The sequence below is a fragment of the Stegodyphus dumicola genome, chromosome 9 (genome assembly GCF_044657685.1).
Source record: "Stegodyphus dumicola isolate Sdum_Otavi_A_Nest chromosome 9, ASM4465768v1".
Taxonomy (NCBI): Eukaryota; Metazoa; Arthropoda; class Arachnida; order Araneae; family Eresidae; genus Stegodyphus; species Stegodyphus dumicola.
Genome location: NC_140776.1, coordinates 104,748,416 through 104,770,091, shown reverse-complemented (window position 1 = coordinate 104,770,091; position 21,676 = coordinate 104,748,416). Strand labels below are relative to the sequence as shown.

At 35.2% G+C, this 21,676-nt stretch overlaps 1 protein-coding gene across 1 annotated transcript in view; it reads right to left on the bottom strand.

Moving 5' to 3' along the window:
• The window catches only part of LOC118204886 (D-beta-hydroxybutyrate dehydrogenase, mitochondrial-like), a 36,504-nt gene extending 18,550 nt beyond the window's left edge, over positions 1-17,954 (bottom strand). The window contains exon 1 of the mRNA XM_035377184.2: positions 17,446-17,954. Within this exon, the coding sequence (XP_035233075.1) occupies positions 17,446-17,755 (310 nt within the window). The 5' untranslated portion in view covers positions 17,756-17,954. The remainder of the gene's footprint in view (positions 1-17,445) is intronic.
• Positions 17,955-21,676: the final 3,722 nt, after the last annotated feature.

The following is a 21,676-nucleotide window of genomic DNA, read 5'->3' as shown; positions in this document are numbered from 1 at the left end:
CACATATGCGAGAACCTGATGGAGGTTTTGACTAGCGTCTTTTGGAATAGAAAACAGAATGTTCTGAATGTCTCTGACAATTTTGGTTTTGCAGCGCGAGCCTTGTATAGTCTTCATACTCGAAACTGAGTCCATGCAAATTTCTGTGCTATATATTAATTTGATACTGAATTGTATTGCCACTCTCAAGGCAACCAGCTCGGCTTGGAAAACTGAGTTTCTGGAACTCAGTGCGCGAGCCCAAGTACGAGCCGTAATATCCCAGTGTAGTTTACATTATCTACCGTCGATGCCGTGCTCACCTTTGGAGCTATCAGTCTATAAAGCATTTGGTACTGGAGCAATGAGAAGCTTACATTCGACTGTGACTTTGAACTCTGCCACGAAACAAGGTAACAATACAACACCTGGTATGTAATCACTGTCAACGTATCTTATTCTAAAAGTTTGAGTCTTTTTTAAATTACAGTGCGCGAACTATTGCACATCCTTGTTCTACAATTAGATGAAAGGGAGGAGTCTCTCAAGCTCATTCAGAGAGCTAGTTGGGGATGTACGATACCCAGAGGGAGATGCTCTGTAAAAATAGGCTGCCCAAATTATGCTGGAGCTCCCCATATAGGCCCCATGCAAGGCCTCGCGTTCAAAAACTCTACAATACCAAAATTTAAGCCGCGATAATTCTGATCAGCGCTTAAGAAAGTTTAAGTAGTCTTTCTTTTACTTTTCTTTGCTGGTGCCAAGAAAGCCTTTCATCTACGATAAAACCTAAATATAACCTTTGACGGTCTTTATGCTTTAAACCTTCTGCTTTCACGCACGGCATACGTATCTGCTGTTTTTCAGGGCATGTTAACATGCTTTGTGTTTTATATGCGGAAATGACAAGTTTTCGTTCCTTCGCCTAGTTGACAAATAGATTCATAGTGTGCTATATATGCCTTTTGTACTGATTTCTGCTGCGCCTTCTGCCTACTACAAGGAATTATCTGCACAGGCAAGTATATTGAAGGATCTGTTTTTATTAAACAATGCAAATCCTGATACCGATACTATATTTCATACAATCCCTTAAAGAAGATCCCTGAGGGCACGCTTTGTTAATTTTTTACGTATGTATACCTTCATTTATTGTGACTTGGACATGTTTATTACTGAGGCAGCTAAGCATAAGATCAAAGAGACCTTAAAGCATCCTATATTCTGCAGTTTATTCAGTAGAAGTCTGCTTGTATATCGACAGAGACGATGAAAGTATGCAAATTGTCCTATTGCTTACATGTATTTATAGAATTTTAATTATTGAAAACATGTTTAATGGAAAAACCAGCTCTTAAGCCATATATTTGCTCATTCGTTAAGCTCCTGATATTGATAAAATGATCGAGTCTTTGTAATACTACTCTTTCGAGCAATTTGTCCAGAGTAGGCAGGTATGTATGTATGTATGTATTTAATTATGGCAAAGCACACTAGGGCTATCTGCCTAAGGGGAGGGATGCCTTCGTGGAGGACTTTCTAAGGGAAACTGGCTCGTATACACGTTACACATGGGGAAAACCACGAAAACGCCCATGCAGCCAGCCCGTTCGCGGGATTCGAACCTCAGACCGAACTACCAGTGTTCAGCGACTTTACCGCTCGGCCGCCCAGAGTAGGCAGGAAGCAGATGGATCTACACGAGGTTGCTTCAAAGGAGTAACTTCAACTTTCTTAAATATTAGGAAATACGTGAATCGCCAACAAGCTGAAAGCTATGACATTAAGATTGCTGGGTGCGCTATGGATAACATGTATCATACTGTTGTCAATCTCATGCTTTATTTGGGTTGAGATCTTTTTTATATGTTGTTGAATTCTTTGCAGTAAGCAGCGGCTTTGTTCTGGGAGGCGTGCCTTAAAGTAAATTACTAGGCTACTTTCTAATTTCCTCTTGTGCTGGAGTCCATGCATGGACTGTAATGATTAAAGATATGTAATAGAAACATGTGATAAGCTTGTTTGTTAAAAACATGTTATACAACCTGTATGCCAAATCTGGCTGCTTCGTAGGTAACTGTACTCGAGATAGATGAGCGATACAGCTTATGCGATCCCTTGAAAACTACACCAAATTTTTTATTTATTTCAGTGCATACTTTTGCCGGGATACTAATTTTTCACTGCTAATTGCTTTTATACAGACTGCCGTAAGTTTTCTAAAAGTGATAGAAAGAGATAATCTTTCATCGGGATCGTGGCAACTTTGAAGTTTTCGTCTAAGGCAGGGATGGCGAACATTTTTCGATTAGTGTGCCAGTTCAATTATTATTTTCAAGTGTCCAGTATGCCACTTGACATATTTATTTTTCAAAGTTATCTTTAAATGCCTGCTTATCGAATTATATTTAGTAACTATATATGCTGTTTAGTTATTATCTTGCATCAAATGTAAATTTAATAATCAATATTTTAAAGCCATTTCAGTTTAATACACCTTTAATTGTAAATAAACAAATAAGAAAAAAGGTAATTAATGTTAGACGCTTTTAATTTTTTATAGTATGAAAAGTTAAATGTATCAATACAATTCAAAATATATAATTAATTGTCTTAATTTTGTTCACTTAAAAAGTGGTATTTTCTTTAAGACGCTTCACTTAATATACTTTTTACTTTTCAAAATACATTCATTTAATATTATAAACAATATTACATTCCAAAACTGCATGCATTTAATCCCAATCAGTGCGATATGTGTTGCTGACTTATTAACTATGTCATTTATATTTGGGTCATAATTTGTATCACACAAGATTCACTTAAATCTGAACCAAGGCGGTTTCTTACAGTAGAGTTTATAGAATTCATTGATGAAAATGCGTGCTCACAAGCAAAGAGGACCCAAGCATTGTAAGCAGTGCTGCTACAAATATTATCATGGCCGAAACGTTTTGGGGAAAATCGTTCCATGGTTCAAGGATTAAGTTTTCTGACTTTTAGATGCAATATTTGGAATTCACACACTTCACTTCTAACGCTTCAACAAATTTGACAAATTTGTTCACCCACGTAGAATTTTCAATTTTCATGAAATTCTGTCATTTTCACTTCCAAATTGTCAATATCCAATCACTCAAAAAATCTTACTTTAAGATCCTCTATTTTAGCAAAGTGAGGTTTTGAAATAAACTGCAACGTTTTCTCCAAAATTGAAAAATCGTTCTGATATTATTTACTTTGAATTTTCTAAAATATCCAAATACACTCATGTCCATAAATTAAGGATAATTCTGAGTCCCGCGGAAATCGAACTCTAAAATAAATATATCACCTGTAAAATCACTACACACATCTTCAAGAATCATATGCAAATTTCAGGAAGTAACCAGATGACACCGATGATACGTCACAATGACGAGAGCGTAAGAGAGTGATATATAAGGAATACAGGCAAAGAAGTAAAATTGTTCGCAGGCGCTTTATAAGCATTTCAGTGCAATAACCGAATAGTTATGACACAAAGGACGCATTTGGATGATTTTTTACCTGGTAGAATAATCGGCCGTATGGAATGTAGGGATACCCAACTGGAAGCATCAAACGAACTTGGAATTGCCCAGTGTCATCTCCAGGCTTTGGCAACGATTCCAAGATGATGGTAATGTGAGTAGACGTTACAGCACAGGTCGCCCCAGAGTTACAACGCCGAATGAGGACCGGTATTTGGCAGTTACTGACAAAAGAAACAGGCGGAGCACAGCCTAAGACCTGTCTCGTCAGCTCTATTCAGCCACTGGTACGACAATTTCAAGGCAGACCGTGTACAGACGCTTAAGGCAGATTGGTCTATACGCTCGTAGACCTGTCAATTGCGTTCCACTTACTGCAACTCACTGTCGCCTGCCGTTAGCCTGGAGTAGAGAGCATGCATTGTGGACACCGCAACAGTGGGCTTGTGTGATGTTTTCCGACGAGTAAAGGTTTAGCTTGCAGTCTGATTCTCGCCGGACTTTCATATGGAGAGCTCCAGGTACCCGTTACCACCAAGAAAACATTATTGAACGACACCGTTACGATGGTGCAGGAGTGCTCATTTGGAGTGGAATTATTCTGGCTTCCAGAACTGACCTGCACGTTCAAATTGGAACCGTGACAAGCCAAATCTATCGGGACGTCATTCTGGAACAACATGTACGTTTGTTTCGGGGCGCCATGGCCGCTCAATTTGTGTTTATGGATGACAACGCCCGTCCTCACCGTGAAAAAACATCGTAAGCGAATGCCTTCAATCGGAGGATATCACCCGTATGGATTGGCCAGCATTCTCGCCGGACTTGAATCCAGTAGAGCACGTGTGGGACATGCTTGGCCGACGAGTTGCAGCTCGTCAACCTCCTCCTACATGTCTACCGGAACTTCGGAGAGCATTTCGTTTTGAGTGGTGTAATATCCCCAAAGATCAGATCGATAATTTGATACTCAGCATGCCTAGTCATTGTACGGACTGTGTTGCATCGTCTGGGAGACATACAATGTATTAACAATCGTACCAGCCATGTAATATTGGTTTATTGTAAATAGGGTTTTTTTTTTTTTTTTTTTTTTTTTGTAATTTGCTCCAGAGAGAAAAAATCGCTAATTTTTTAATAATATCAAACATATACTATATTTTTGTTCTTTACCTTTTGTTTAATAAATAAGCTTTACAGATAAGTCAAATTTGTTTTGCTTCTAACTCTTCCTTTGCCTGATTTTGCATTATCCTTAATTTATGGACATGAGTGTAGCTCTTAATATATTTTCTCTGTTTTTGGAAGAAAATTTATCAGCAAAACTCGACGTTAGTTCGAATTGTCCTTTAATCGAAGGGAAATATTTAAACTTCTTTGTTTCAATATTTTTAAAGAATACATCACGTTTGATCTTTGAGAATCTAATGATCTCAAACAATCTATTTGCAGTTTGCCCTTTTCCTTGCAATTCTTTATTTACATCATTTATAGTGCTGTAAAGTCTTTGAAAAACATTAAATCACACAGCCAAATATGATCCGTAAGTTCTGGAAATTCTTGCTCCTTTTCTATTGTTAAAAATCGAATTTCATCCAAAAGTATGACGCATCTGAGGAGAACTTATCCATGACTCAGCCAGCGAACATTATTGCATATAAGAAGGTCATCATATTGAGATTCTACTTCCTATAAAAAACTTCAAGAACTAGCGAATAGTTAGAGCATGTGCAGATATGAAGTTCACAACTTTAGTTATTACAGGCAGAATATTCTGAAATGATTCATACTAGCTTTTGCGCATAGTGCTTGCTGATGTAAAATGCAATGAAATTGCACAATAAGGTTGCAGGGATTTATATTTATTTTAACTAACATTTTAAATTTTAAGTTAAGACTTTTTTACAAGCCTTCATTCCCCTAATTGTCAGTGCCAGAATAGTTAAATGTCGTAGCGCGCGTGAACGCATGCAAATTTTATATGTTGAAGGAAGTAGTTAAAAGCCGAGTTTTGATAGGAGAAAGGATAGCTGCCCGTCTCTGCCGTAGGTACGTTTGTTATTGCTGGTTCAAGTGACTTAATTGCATCGCCTTACTGCCACTAGCTTAGAAGGGGGTTGAAGCTCGGGATCTCGCTAAGCCCTGTAGGTTAGTTTAGCATTTGTTAAACATTTCAACTTTTAATTTTCAATTATTCGACTTTCAGGTACCGCCCAAGTAGAGGCGAAGTTTGTTAGCGTCAAGTTGACGCAGTGTAAATTTTAAAGAGTTTATAAAGGATTTGAACCCTTCTTCTGTGTAGCTTCCTGCTACTTCTCTATCCTACTCCTGCATGTCTATTCTAACAGCGATTCTTAACAGTCTTTTGATTGCTTCTTTGCTTAATTTTAAGTAGTTCCTAACAGGATACTCTTTCTCCGTACAACAACTTCCAAGCTTACAGCTTGTAGACTTTATGAAGCTCTTAGCCGTCAATTCGGCTGCGTTCCCGGAGCAGGGTGGAGCAGAGAGTAGATGGTTTCTGCCAGGAAGATATCACACTGTGAGGCTAAGGCCAGGTCAGTGGTCTTCCTTGGTGGCGCTCACTCACTTACTCCTGTATCCACACAGAAGTTAACTCACCTGGACTCTACAAGGTGTTGAACTTCTTCACCCAGAAATTTACAGCCCATTATATATTCCTACCATAATTTGGAGCACCATCACTTGTTACAGGCACAATTTTCTTGAAGTTAAACCCCACGTTTACTGCAAGTTCTTGGTTTTGATCATGGTTGGTAAACTCAGCAATGCGGCTAATTCCTCTGTCACTACATGTCTATAAGAAAATCGAACGAAAACAGCTAAATTTTCTAGTAAAATCACGTTGGTGCAAAAATCACGTTGGCATAATGAAAACTTTCGACATTATCTAAATCAGACTTTATTTGCTTTAAAAGATCTTCACTTATTTTTATTATTCTATTCTTCACAGCATTCTTTCTGGCAGGCAGTTCTTCAGTTCTACTGATTATTTGCTGTTTGTTGAAAATCTTCAAATAAGCTATTAAATGTGACTAAAGAAAGCCGTCTTCAGAAACTCACCATCAGAAAGCTGTTTACTGTGCTGTGCTAGGCAGTGAGACATATGGAAGTTTGCTTCAGAGATATTATTCTTTGGTTTAAAAGAAGGTACAAAACAACTTATTTATTTCGATATTGCTTTACTTTTTGTGCAATGAACTCTCTTTTTTTCTTCATTTTGCATGGAGCAAATGTTTTTATGATTCGTCCTGAAATGACGCTGTACAGTAAATGTGTGAGATATTAACGTTACGGAACCCAAAGCAACAGAGAACTTATTTTTTATTACTCCATAGTTATTGTTAAATATTCGACCACTATCCTAGCTAAATTTCTGTTTTTTCGGAAGCATATTTGGAGAGTTCGCGTTCGAAACCACAAGAAATTAAAAAAGCAATTTTAATGCACACAACACAAAGAATAAGCTACACACACAAATTAATAAATTCTTTAACTCGAGTGAACACCAAAACTGTCTGTGGCATAGAAATATGGCATCATAACTGTATTTGCAAGAAGTTATTTTTGTGTGATTCCTTGCATTGGTGCCAAAAGGGAGAAGGGTAAACAAAAAAAAAAAAAAAAAAGTTTATTGGAGTACCAATTCCACCACTTTAATAAAAAAGTTTATGAAATCTCCGCCCTTAACGGAGTAATCATGGTCAGATATTTAGTTATAAAAGTAGAGGCTTAATCTCCGCCCACCTTCCTTTAAAGAATCAAAAGTTTCGAATATCCAAACTCTTTCTAACACTGATGCGGAGCCTCGATTCTACATAAAAATGTTTAATTTTTAAATTATACTTTGCCCATTGATATAGTGTGAGAACCACTGCTCTCATATAAAAGTTTTATGTGGCATTTAATTCAAAAATTCACTTTTTATATGGTATAGAAACCTTTTGTCTTGTCACTTTTTCAATTTTTATAGTTAAAAAATTAAATTGTCTGAACCAATAAAGGAGGCGACAGCATTTATAGGTGCTCTCATTCGCAAAAAAATCCTTCTGCTATATCTCGAAATATGAGTTTTGTTGTGATACCACCTTCATATTCAAATATAGCAAACCCAAATCGAAACTATGTCATAATTTGCAATGTAGTTTGGGTTCTGTCTCTACAACTTGATCCCACACACGTATTTTCCCAAGAAAATGTCAGTCTTCCCTACAAGGACTTCCATGGTGAAGCGGGACAATAATCACCCTTCCGTCCTGAAAAATATCGTAATGGCGTCCATGCTCGTACTCGTGTCTGAATCTGCCTTTGCGAGTTGCTACTCTAGAAAATTTTTTGAAATGTTGTTTTTAGCAAATATAAGTGAATAAAAGTAATTTAATATGTACCTGTGGCTCGGCACCGAAATACCTGTCGCGTGCCACCTAGCGGAACGAGTGCCATAGGTTCGCCATCTAAGGGTTCTGTTTCTTTTCCTGAGATGCTGTCCACCACGAACGTTTACTTGGGGTGCTGTATAAATAATACTTACTCGTCGATTAAAAGTATAGTACTTGTTACCACATCGTAAACAATGACCAATCCTTCCGTGTCTACGCATTTGTCATAAATGGAAGCCAGCTGTTCTAAATGAGGTAGTAGCGTCTCTTTGAATTATTTCATATTGATGTATTTGGTTTGACTGTTTTTGACTGCGTATTGGTGATCTATTGGGATGCTGTATGGATGATTACTATTTTTCCGCCGTGAATGAGAGAAAACGTATTTTTCTTTCAAAGAGTAATATCTGGCTTAATCTTTTTCAGCAGGCTGTCTAACACGTTGGTGGTCTATCAGTTGAGTAAAGGATGGCAAACCTGTTTGAAGTAAGGTAATCAAGAATGATGGCTTCTCGTATTCATCAGCACCTCAAAGTGCACTTGCAGCTTTGTAATCTCCTACAAGTAAGAACAGGTTGTTCATATTCAAGGAGTTGTAAGTATAAGGAGCTACTTATGAGTTACATCTCAAGGAATTGTAACTCATAAGTTTTTTTTTTAAAGTTGTTCATACTCAAGGACCACCGCAGTAATATCATTCACGCGCGGATATAGGGACTAATAAGCATTATCCTATCGTAAAGTCCTTCTAGTTGGATTTTCACTTATAAGGGGAGTTTTTCACTCCTCTCACGCATATTGTCTTCGTGATTTTGGCTTATTCAAGTAACCTAACCCACTTAGCTATACTTACAAACCATACTCATTAAAAAAGATGCTGGTAGTTAAGGTTTAGTCTCCTTAATCATGTCTATGTGATGTGTCACATAGACAGTATGTCTACCAATAGACCAATGCAATATGCTGATACTCTGAAAAAGGCGTCGGGTAGGAGGAGGGAGGGCGAAATTTGATATAACTGGGTGAAAATGATTCCAACTCACACAGTTACAACACTATAAGCTTTTCAAGAACAAAGCAATAGTCTGCAAAAATATTTATTGTATTCCTAAGATCGGAAAGGAATGGTGGATGCTGTAAAAGTCTTAGCTGAGTCTATAAGCCATAATGTAAACTGTTAGTCTGTTACAATTTCTTGCCTGTGTTTCTTAGAACTACTAGACTTCAAGCGCAAAGCTGACAGTAACACAGGAAGGTTCAACCAGATGTAGTTTAAGCCTTTTTGAACTCGCAAATGATAGGAATAAATGTTTCGCTCTTTTTCTTCATTTCTCTTCCAGTATTATATATTTTTATCATTTTTTAAAAGAAAATTATAAAATTAATCTAGCTTCGGTTTCCTTGCAGCCGAATTTCGGCTTATACAAGTTGTGACAGCTATACTGTCGTCTGAACTCTCCTATATCGAACACACGGAGGGATCGAAAAACATCTACATGGAGCGATCGAAAATATCGAACCGCGTACAAGTACCGTTACACGTGATTAACATATGGAATAAAAATTGCCTTCCTTTCTACTTAGGCAGTGCCTTACACGAAAAATTAGCTTATGCAATGGGAGCAGAAAGTAAACATGTTTCTCAAATTTATAAAGTAAAATTCAATAAAGAAAGCCCTGATCTAAACAGGAATACAAGGAAACCCAGAAGAAAGTTTTTTCTGAAAAGAAAGAGGAGAACAAAAAAGGTCCATTGAATGTTTTCTGCAACTAATTAAGGGCCTTCTGATGAAGTGGGAAAGATTTGGGCAACAGCCAAGCATTAGCATTCTTGTGAAGCTACCGTGTACAGAGTGGTACACGATAGCTCAGCGCTTACATCCCGGTCAAAATGCAGCGAAGAGAGTGGCACATCACCAGCCTGGTACTTGCATCGCAGTCCATCTGGTGCGATCACAATGGCAAATATTAATGAAAATAACGTGCTCTACTTTAAGACCATCCGGAAAGAAAAAAGAAACGTGTGCGTTTAGATAACACTCCTAAATCCAGCATCTTTTAGAATACCAAAGTTAGATGTGTAAGAAAGCCAACGATAGTTAAGTTTGCCACTTCTAATCGAAAATGCGCTAAACTGAACCGAAACAAAAACCCACTAAATTATTAAAATAGTGAATTATCCCTGCATGGTGTACGCAAATACATCTGAAACTGAAATATCCCAAAGCATTACACACCGATGTGGAAGATTGTTAAAAACAGTTATGGTTTCTACCTCTAATAGAAAACTGAAAATAAATCACACTAAACTGAACTGAAAACTGTTGAGACAGTGTACACACATTGGGGTGTCTCTTCATGAGTCATAATTTCTCGAGTTGATTTCGTTTTCAGGAAACAGGTTGGGAGAGCATTAGAATTTCAAATCAAAACTTCAAGATTTCACAGAACATAGAAATTTTTTTAAGGTTCTTGTGATCTGATCATTCTTACTACGATAGTGACAATAGTTTAGGCTTTAAGGTTTTCCGAATGTGCCGAGTGCCATTTGGAATGACAACAAGTCCGTTTATTTTGTCCGCCACTATCAAACATCATATTAAGGGTTATGAAAAGAAATATAGCAAAGCTGTTGACATGTTAAATAAGTCCTTATATGTTGATGACCTTATCCATGGAGCAGACTCCGTTGAAGAAGTTTTCTCATTATCAACTGATGCAGTTAAAATTCTTCAAGACGCTGGTATGAACTTAAGAAACTTTGAATCAAATTCCGTATCTTTAAAAAAATCATTGGCAAGATATTGGTTTAATTAATAAGGAAGATAATTTGGATAAGAAAACGTTAAAGGTGCTGGGAATAATTTGGGATTTGGATGAGGACACATTTGAAATTAGATGTACAAGAACTTTTACAACCAGTTGACTGGAAACACGTTGCGAAGCGAAAGGTATTACAGATTGTGGCAAAAATTTATGACCCAGTTGGATGCATTGCACCTTTTGTTATCAGAATAAAATTCTTATTACAAGAGTTATGGCAAAATTGTGTCCCAATCAATACCCAATTCCCATAACTCTTGTAATAAGAATTTTTTTCTGATAACAAAAGGTGCATGTATGTTCCGTCTCTGTTCGAGACGGAACATACATGGTTTACTTAATTTAATTTGAAACCGTAACCTATCAAAACAGCAAAAGCAAATATGCAAGAAGGTAAAAAACAATGTACAAAAAGGTTTCGAAACTGTGACCTCCCAAAGTATCAAGGAAAGAAGGCTGAAGCAAGTTCAGGCTTCCAACTAGTAAAGAGTAGGCAGTTCAGGTTTCCAATAGGCTTCCAACTGTAATGGAAGACAGAAAATATCACACTAAATTGAACTACAAAACTGTTTGAAATGCAGGTAGATGACACAGAGGAGAACTCTGTGAAGTCTGAACTCGTTCTCGCACTTTCACTTAAAGTCTCAAACTCTAATGAACTTAACAAGTGAGCTAAAAATTTGTTTAAGCTACGGCTGATAGGTATAAACTAGAAATATAAGAAACATATTCACTGCTCTTTGTTGGGTCTAGAAATAAACAAAAATTAAATATGTACAACGAAAAATGTAATGATTTCTATCAACATGACTGACCATTTTGTTTCATGCATTTTGTTTCTTCCTCAGGTTTTATTTATTTCAAGCAGATTCTTTCTACAAACCTTCTTCGTAGTTTCATTACTCAGCGGTAATCTGTTGTGTGTATCGGAAACTTATTTTTTGTACAGTACTGCTTTCTTCCAGTCCTCGAATAGCTTGAAATGATTATAAAGGAAAAAAAAACGCTTTATAGTCAGGAAACGCAGTCCATATTATGACTTCTCAAATTGGAAATTATTTAAGGTCTGGTAGGCTCATACATAGACCTAATCAAGTTTCCGCCTTTGGAAAAAAAAAGTTTTAAATCCTTTGAGCACTCACTTACTAGTGGACAAGAGCTTACGATAATGATGATGACATAATGCAGATTCAAGTGACGCATTTTGTATTTCAGAAAAGGGACGTAACCAAATTAAAGTTAGCACAAATTCCATAAAAGGGACGTAGCCAAATTAAAGTTAGCACAGATTTCATAAAAGGGACGTAACCAAATTAAAGTTAGCACAGATTTCATAAAAGGGACGTAGCCAAATTAAAGTTAGCAATATTGAGTTTCATATTTTTAAGTCTTTTATCTTGGGATGATCCTCAGTAAAACTTTCTTATGGTCCCCACACATTACATCTATTATCAGAAAGTTTCGAGTACGTAAACATACTCTTTTCGCCTTAATAGCTCGAAACAGTATTCTTTCTATAGATAACAAGTTACTCATTTACAAGTCTCTGCTACGTCCCATTTTGTGTCACTCATGCCCGGTTTGGGCTTATTCAAGTAGATCTTTAAGGAAAAAATTGCAAACAGCTCAAAACGGGGTTTTGAGACAGATTACTAATGCTTCATGGTACGTTAGGAATCACAGATTACATACTGAAATGAAAATTGAACATATTATAACTTTTTACTGTCGCCTCGCTAAGAAATTCTACAATGATCTGAAATCTATCAATAACCCTGCTATTAAAATGTATGATTATGATGCTAATGATCAATGTTATATCCAAAGGCCTATGGCCATCCTCAGTGACAATGTTGATTAAGTATTATTTTTTAAACACCATGGTTGCCTTTCTGCATAGTATGTTTTTGTATTGTATATAACTGTATATTTTTATTTTGTACTCTTTATTTAATTTTTTTTCATGATTTAGTTTACATATTATTACAATATTGCACACTAGGTCTTGCATTTACCTTGTACCCGTTTGACTGTTATATGTTTATGTCATAATTGTTCTCACTGGCTCGACGGGCTTCTGCAGCTTTTATAGGTAGCATTTTCACTTTTATCGACTCTGGTACGCTTTAACTTGTTATAAATATTCACCATAACTGCATTCATTAGTTATGGGAAAAAAGAGCTTTGTCATTTTGTACATATTTATATATCTTCTTAGTTATGTTTAGTCTAATAATTCGAAGTAGCCTATTTTCGATTGAGGGTAGAGTCTATGACCCAGGCACCCCGGTGATACCATCTCTCTTTGCGTACGTAGACCTTTTATAACTGATGACGCTTGATCAGTAAAGTTATCACAATCTCCCTATTTTCATTTCTAAGCAAGTCAGATCGTTTCGGTTGTATTTTTTCCACTTTTTCAGTCACTCGCAATAATATCGTGCAGTTATAATGATTCCTCCTGTAATTCTAACTTTTGTAATTGTTTAGTGGTGCTAACATAAATCATCATTTATTTCATCTCTGATTGTGCATGTCGAAAATTTTGGGATCGTTAGAAGAATGGATTTCTTTACTGGATTGATCGCGATTTCAATTCTAGTTCGATGCCTCTAATCCAAGTTTTTCCAAATTTTCAAGCTTTTATCAAATCTTTGTTTGACAAAAGCGGGAAAATTTGCCAACGATATCGCATCAAGCAATAAGGAGAGTTTTCTCTCCAACTGTAACGAGAATGCGTGCCAGTTTTTTCTTAAAAAGCCTTCGATGAAAGCAACCCACCCTAGGCAGCAGATAACCCCTTGCCAATGTTACATACTGCCACATTGAATGTCATTCAACACTTCAAGTGTACAGGTTTGTTCCAATATTTGGAATTTTTTTTTTCACTTTTAGGATTCCTACTAAGGACAGTTATAGATAGGTAAAGACTTCAGGGTCGTATACCTATTGAATAAGCGAAGACTAAGACCTAAAGATAACCCCTGTATGGTTTGCCGTAATCCATATAATAATGCTCCGGTGGTAAGGAACCCATAAAGCTCAACTATTTCTTTTCTGTAAAGCTTTTCTCAAAATACTGTACACTGATGCTGAGAAAATCGTTCAAGCTTGAGCTATTTCTCCGCATGTTGCTTGACGATCTTCCTCCTTTTTAGCCCGTTACACTTTATCATCTATTAATAGTTTTGATTTTCCTGTCCTTCAGTCATAATGTGCGTCTGATATATTTTTCACAAAGCAGAAAGTTCAACAAAAGATCATCCACTCCCTAACTGTTACTAATTTCATGCAACGCGCTGTAAAATGTTTTGTATTTTAATATGCAAGTATTTTGTATTTAAATACTATATTTAATGTTCTGCAATCCCACTACCACAGACACCTGCAGACTACATTTCAAACACTTGACCTTTCAAAATGTATTCTAAAGACCTCAAGCAAACACATGTTTTTGTCTCCAATTTTCAATTACAAAACAATACAAATGTATACAACTTATCCCGCCATTGAAAGTTGCCAGGTGTTAATATATGACTACTTATAAGGTAAAGGAAACTATCTATCAAATTTGATAGGATGTCATGAAGGCGCGTTTCAAATCTGGAATTCAGCTGGTCCAAAATCAAGCAGGTTTATATCTAAAGCTGTGGTATAAATTATTAAAATTACATTACAGAGGAAATAGAAATACAGAGAAAAAATTACGCATTATGTATAAAAAAGAGAATTCTTCTGCTATTATATAACATTCATAACATCCTTCTTCTTGTTTAGTCCACACTTAAAAATTTCTTACCATTATTTATTATAGCTTCTCCATATGCTTTAAATTGGAGTGGTTTCCAGAAAAATCCTTAGTAACATTGACATCTGTACTAAAACATAACGTGTAAAATATTTTATATTAAATCTTCCATTTTAATAGATTACAAAATAATAATCATAATGAAAGCTCAATTCAGATATCTATCTGATAAACATTTTTTTTCGAAAGACATATATCAGACACTATGTGAAATGCACATTTTAATGGAAATTTTGGCAGGAATAATCATGTAAATCTTGCTTTAGATGGCTGGTCTGCTATTCACTAAATCATATTATCTGCCATTCAGTTACCCATAGCCCATAAAACTTTATTTTTATTGTCCTAATTGGAATTTCCATGACGCAGTTGATAGTGGGAAGTAAATTTCATTTCGGTTGCATCACCTACTTTTCAGTCTTACTAGTTTGTACACAATGAACTAACGATTTGTCTCAAATCTTACCATACAGTGTTAGAGAAAGGTAAATGAATAGTTTTATAGTTTTAACTTGTGACAGCAGGAGAAACGTGGCGGCAAAAATTCGAAAAGTGATCCGCCGTTTATAGTGGACGGACAAAAAAGATAAATAACAAAAAAAATCTAAATTTTTTCAGAATTTTATATTACGCCCACAGAGGCGTTTTTTAACGTTTTGTGTGTTACCTTTACTTATTAAATATGATGTTCTTCGCACTTAAACCATAAAATTCAATTCAACAGCAATATAACAAAATATTTAAAAGAGCATATCTAGAATTTCCGATACACAGTCTTACGTGCTGGATATATTTTTTTTTTCCTACAGTGTTGCCATTGCCCGCTTTGAAATCGTTGAGTTTGTTAATCAAAAATTCTTTAATGTTTGACAAAATATGAAATAGATAATACAAATTCCAAATTTGAGCTTTCAATTGCCTATATTCGGGTGGCGACGTACGTTATTCAAAATTTGATGGCTCTAGGTAACGTTGTTTTACCACGGTGTGAGAGTGAATCAACGCAGAAAGTGAAACGACGCAAAATGCCGTTTTGAGACTAATAGCTCTTTATGTATAATGCCCCTTTGGGCTAAAAAAAATAAAGAAAGAAAGATAGATTGAATCCTGAGTTACCTCAAATTTGAATCTGAAAGCTGAAGTATTTGTGAATTTGTTGAATATCGGATAAATTGAATCCTTCGAATGGAGAAGAAGAAATAAAAGAAAAAGAAAAAAAAAAAAAAAAAACTTTTACTTAATTTTGAAAGATTTTAAATCAAGCAAAATTTGAAATTTGTTTTATATAAAAAAATAATTAAGGATATATTCCTTAAAAATACACCTATATTTATTAAAAGTATGCAAGTGCATGCTTAAGATCATGAATCTTTAGGTTCATTTGTTCAACACAATTTAATAAACGGATATGAGTAGCATCTCAGATTCCAATTAACAGTTCAAAATTCAGCAACCATAGATGAACAGTGTAAGTGGTGGACAATCGGAATCGTGTTTACGTTGTAGCTTTTATGTACCATGCTATACGACCTGTTGGTGTCTATGTCCAGATTTATCCAGACAATTCGAGAGATAACTTCTAAAGTTTTTAACAAAGTACAGTATGCAGATTGCTTGAAAACAATTTAAATATTTAAATAGAAAAAGAAGAAATGCTTGGTTCCTACCCTGAAAGTCGAATGTTCACTACATCATGCGATCTTAGGTACAAACGGAATAGGAGAAATATAAAAGTTCTACACCGTTTCTTACTTTTATAAGTTCTTACTTTTATATACCCATATCAATTAAAATTTTATATAACCATATCATAAAGGGGGAAAGAAAGGAAACGAAAAGGAAAATGCGGAATTCACATTAATTTACTTCAAAAGTTTCTTTTTAAGAATCTCTGTTTCCTCTTAAAAAAAAAAAAGTAAATAAGAAATAGGGCTTGTGGAAAAGATTTAGTTGCGACTCTTCAAACTTCTAAACCCTAATATGCGGCTATTACTATTATGAAGTTTGGCCACCCTTGATATACGTTTGGTACTGCCGATTGCAATAAAAAAGGAAGGTGCAAAACTAGATATTATAGCAGTCCCATACACAAATTTCAATGCTGTACGGCTAATCGTTTTTGAGTTATGCGAGATGCATGCATACATGCAGACATATATACATACTTACGTACACACGTTACGAAAACATCCCTTTCAAATCCATTTTATAATCCATAGTGCAAAAGAAAAAAAAAAGAGTCTTTTATTCTGTCCTATGTACGTACAAATGTCACGCAAAAACAAATGGTCAAAATCAATTCGAGAACAGCCAAAATGGATATTCCCGTAAAATGATACCCAACATTTTTGTACAATACAATACAATGTAGAAACATTAGGTATTTTAAAGCAAGAAAGATGAAAAATATGCAACGCCTTCGCAGGGAATCAAACCACGGACCTCTCAATTACTCGCTGAACCTGCAGACCACTACATCACGAAGAAGGTGGGAGAAATACCTTATAACAATACTCCCTTTGCTTCTTACAAAGAAATAAAAAATAGATAAATGATAACATCTTTGCTTCGTGTTCCTAGAAGCTCGCGTACCACAAAATGAGAGCCACTTTTCTAGCATCGAAAGATTTTACCGTCGCCTAGACGAGAAAGCGGTTAGTGACGCTGGCTGCCGTACCGATGGGCCCGAATTTAAATCTCGCAGAAGGCATGGATGTTTGTAAATGTATAGTACCTGGGCACGGGGCACAAAACATGCGGCGAGCAGAAACTCCTCTCGAGAGGTTAGTGATAGAGGAAGAGGGAAGGGAGAAGACCGGATCAGTCCCCGCGGTGTTCTCCTTCAAAACTGGGAATTCGAAGGCTTGATCTGATTAAGTCAGACAAGTGAGATTAGTGACAACAACAAAAATAGAGATCTTACCTTTTCCCTTTTTTTGCAAATGTCTTTCGACGTCTTCTATTGCCCGGGATACACTTCCCTCATCTGTGATGTCCAAGGGCACCACGTGAACGGACGCGGGCAGTGAGAGACGAGACGATTCGGGTTGCAAGCAGCCGGCAAACACCGTGCATCCGATGCTGTCCAGGTCTATGGCCACTTCGTGTCCGATGCCTGTGTCGCACCCGCTGACGAAGACGCACACACCAGAGGGGTTCATCCTTTTTTTCTTGGTTCGAATGAAGACCACAAACAGGAACACTCCTGCGACGAGGAGAAACAACCATACCATCTCAAAATGTGTACAGCAAATGCTGTTTTGTTTGTCGCTTCATAATGTTATGTAACTGAGTGAATGAAAGAACAGGTTCTGGCTGATTCCCCTCCTTCTCACTGCCCGCTTTTTCTGCCCCTTCGATAAAACCTGTCAAAAAAATATATGCGACGTTGAACTTCTTGCTACCGATAACACCATCGTTCTAAAGCACTGTGCGCATATCAGCGAATGGTTTTCAAATTCCAAGGACCTTGATCCAGCTATTACAACACTGTGAGCACGACAGACGGAGAGATGAGCGGATCATACCAGTATTACAGCGGGGAGAGGCACGTTTTTATTTTTAAAAAAGGTAATTTGTGCCGAAAACTAGATTTCATACCGTCCCCCCCCCCCAAAAAAAAAACTGCGGATACTTTTTTATTTTAATTTTATTAGTCCAAAGGGATTTGAATCCCGAAGGACTATTACTTTCGTTTTGGCATTTTGTGTCAGACTGCTTTTATCTCCAGCGCGTCGAATTGTGTATCGGAAGTTCTAAAGATAGGCTCATTTTAAAATTATTTTGCGACATTGCTATTGAAATAAATTTTATGGTTTAGGTGCAAAGAACATGATATTTAATAAATAAAGGTAACACACAAAACATTAAAAAAAAAAAAACGCCCGTTTGGACGTAATTTAAAATCTGAAACATTTCAGGTTATTTTTAAATATATACATGTTATTTTATTTTATTTTATTTTATTTATTTTATTTTTTATTTATTTATTTATTTATTTTATTTTATTTTATTTTTTTATTTTTTTTTTTTTGCTTGTACCTGAAAAGGAAACCTATTCGAGGCGTTAAACAGATGAATGTCACGTCTATCATTAACGCATTCTCACGAATATATTTTATAGAATTCTAAAAAAAAAAAAAAAAAAAAAAAAAAAAAAAAACTAATGTTCAACTTTTTTGGAATTTTTTATAATTGCGGCCCAATTTTCTATAAACTAAGTCAGAAATCCTTAAAGAATTTTATTTCAGGAATTCTTTAATTTAAAATCTTTAGAATCCTTTATAATTAAGGCCCAATTCTCTATAAACTAGGTCAGGGTTCTTCTAAAGAATTATATATAATTTTAGGTACAGTTTCTATAGAGTTATGTACAGACATTCTGTAGCGGTATGTGCATATGTTACCAGGAATATAATGAAAGCCGGCATTTTATAGAATGTAGAAAACTGGCCTGCAATGCATGAAGTGATTAACATTTCACACATTTCCTAGGCATTCTATAGAATGCCAAATGATAAACCGGCAAAGTATGAAATACATCTCAGATTTGTTTCGAATATCCATGTATTTAATACATTCATACATGATCCTTACATTTAATACATTCATTCCATAATTCTATACATTTCATGTATTTTCATACATTATAGTTTCTTTAATAAATAACCTAGGCATAAATTTTGTTCGTACAACTTTCATTTTTCTTTACGTATTTTGAATAAAAGTTTTTTAATGCCAGTCTCACTATTTTTTCAAAATAACATTCTATTTTGAGGAATGCACTACTTTTAAATAATAGCCTTATCATGAACTTTTTTCCTACTTTGCCCATATTGTATATTTGTATTTGTTATGATATACAAAAGCTAGGGAAAGTATATATTAATTCTCGTATTTCATACTTTACCCAAAAATGTCAGGCATTTATGAAATGCTTATGTATCCTATAGAATACCGGCGTTTCATGCATTGCCATTAGTATACACATATATATTCTACAGAGATTTGTGCAATTCAAAATTTTATTGTTTCCAATAGTCCCATATATAAACTCTTAAATAATTTGTGCAGAACAACCAACAGAATTCTACTGAAAATATCAGATCCAATTTGTTGTGCCTGCTCCAAGACTGTAATCCCAAAAAGAGGTACCCCTCTACATCGAAAAAGGGTGAGTTGGAGACTGGGTTTCGGTGGGAGATGCCGAATGCTCAGTATGGTAATTTTATAAATTTTTATAATTCTATCAATTGATATATTTCCACTTGTATAAAGTGTATATAATCTACAATGTGCGTGTGAATAAATAAAAAGGTTAATCCGAGTGCATTAATTGCGTACAAGACCCCACACCGACCACGGGTGGATCTCCAAAGAGGTTAACATATGTAGCGACGGTTCCTGCTAGACGGGACTTTTCCTGGAAAAAAATTGCCCCGCTGGAAGCGAAGTCCCGCCTAGCTGCGGGAACGATGTACCGGCTACGCCGGATTTTTTGACACCTCGCCGAAAATGTTTCGGCTAGAGTTCTGTCCTGCGTAGAGAACAACCAATCAGACGAAAGTTCTACTTCTGAAGGATCACGTGATCCCAATCTGAGCGATAATCGACTACTGTTTGGCGTTCAAATCTTTGTAGTAAAAGAAAAATGGTAACCTAGCTACGTGGGTTTCCTGGAAATGTGCGGGTTCTGAGAATTGTCCCTTTTGACTTTCAGTCCCTCGTAGCGGAAACATAATGTGATTGGGACTTTTACATAGTAAAAAAATTGGGCTATAAATCTAAAGAATTCTATTCAAGTTTTCTTGCTTTAATATTTTTTTAATCTTCTACAGAAGCTTTTGAGTGTTTAAAAGCATTGCAAAATCAACAAAATTTGCATTTGTGATAAAAAGATTAGATTAAATTTTCATTTCTGAATAAAAATTTTTAGCCTTGTATAACTTTCAAATGATCTATGACGTAAAGGAGGGGAATAAAAATTTTCAAAACAGGTGTATGTTTTCTAATAAAAAAATTCAATATCGCCTCGATTAAAAAATATTAAATACAAATAAATGCGTTGTTCTATTTAAAAACATTAAAAAATATAATAACAAATAATAATTAAGTTTAATTAAAATTAATAAACTATTTCTCTTCTCAGGCGTACATATACAATAATTAAAATCCTTAATTTCAGGAATTAAAATTTTGTGATTAACAGCATAAATTTCATCTTTGATTAATTTTATGATTTAAATTGATTTTACGCTTTTACAAGATTTCATTTCTGTATTGTATAAACAATGCTGTTCAAAAAATTGGACAACATGTTACATGGATTTAGAACCTAAAAAAAAAAAAAGTTAAGCTAGAGGAAAAAGGCAAAAATATCTATTCAAAAAATAATTCAACATTAATAAATATAAAGCGTTTATTTTTGTTGTTCTGTATCTAATATAGTACATAGAAACTAAAAATTTGCTTTGATTGCAGTTCAAAAACTTTTCAGATTTTTATAGCATACCATTTTTTAAAAGATAATGTTAATTTTTTATATGACTTAGCAAAGCAATATTTTTATAGAATTCAGTTCTGTGTAAAATTTCCACAGAACAGTACAGTTTCAGTACAGTTTAAATTTATCATTAAAAAAGTTATTCCAAAATTTCTTAATATTTTGCAATAGCCGTTATTTTATATCCTGGATGTCATAGAAACAGGTTTACAACGCCTTTTAAAAAATCGATTATAAAAGTTCTTAGTTATATTTGCATCCAAACTGACGTTTTAAAAAAGTTGTGATAAAATTCTGCAATAAAATATAGATTGCATTATTATTTCTTTTTTAACTTTAATCAAACGATATTATACGTATTTAATATTTTTATGTTCTTCTATCTACTTATACTATTTTAGTTCGAAAAAAGGAAAACAAAAATGCCGAAATGGAAATTCTTTTTGAACAGGCTTTAATTTCATTTAACAGCAGAGATTTAATTTTATGTTGTTACGTAATGTCCAGGCGCGGTAAGATAGCTTCCCCGCAAAGTACGTTTTGGGTTACCATAAAATGGCAGTGGAAGGCACGGTTGCCACATTTGGCGATAAATCGCCCATTTGGTGACAAAATTGGCGATATGCCATGGCTTACGGTTTAGCTCAGAATG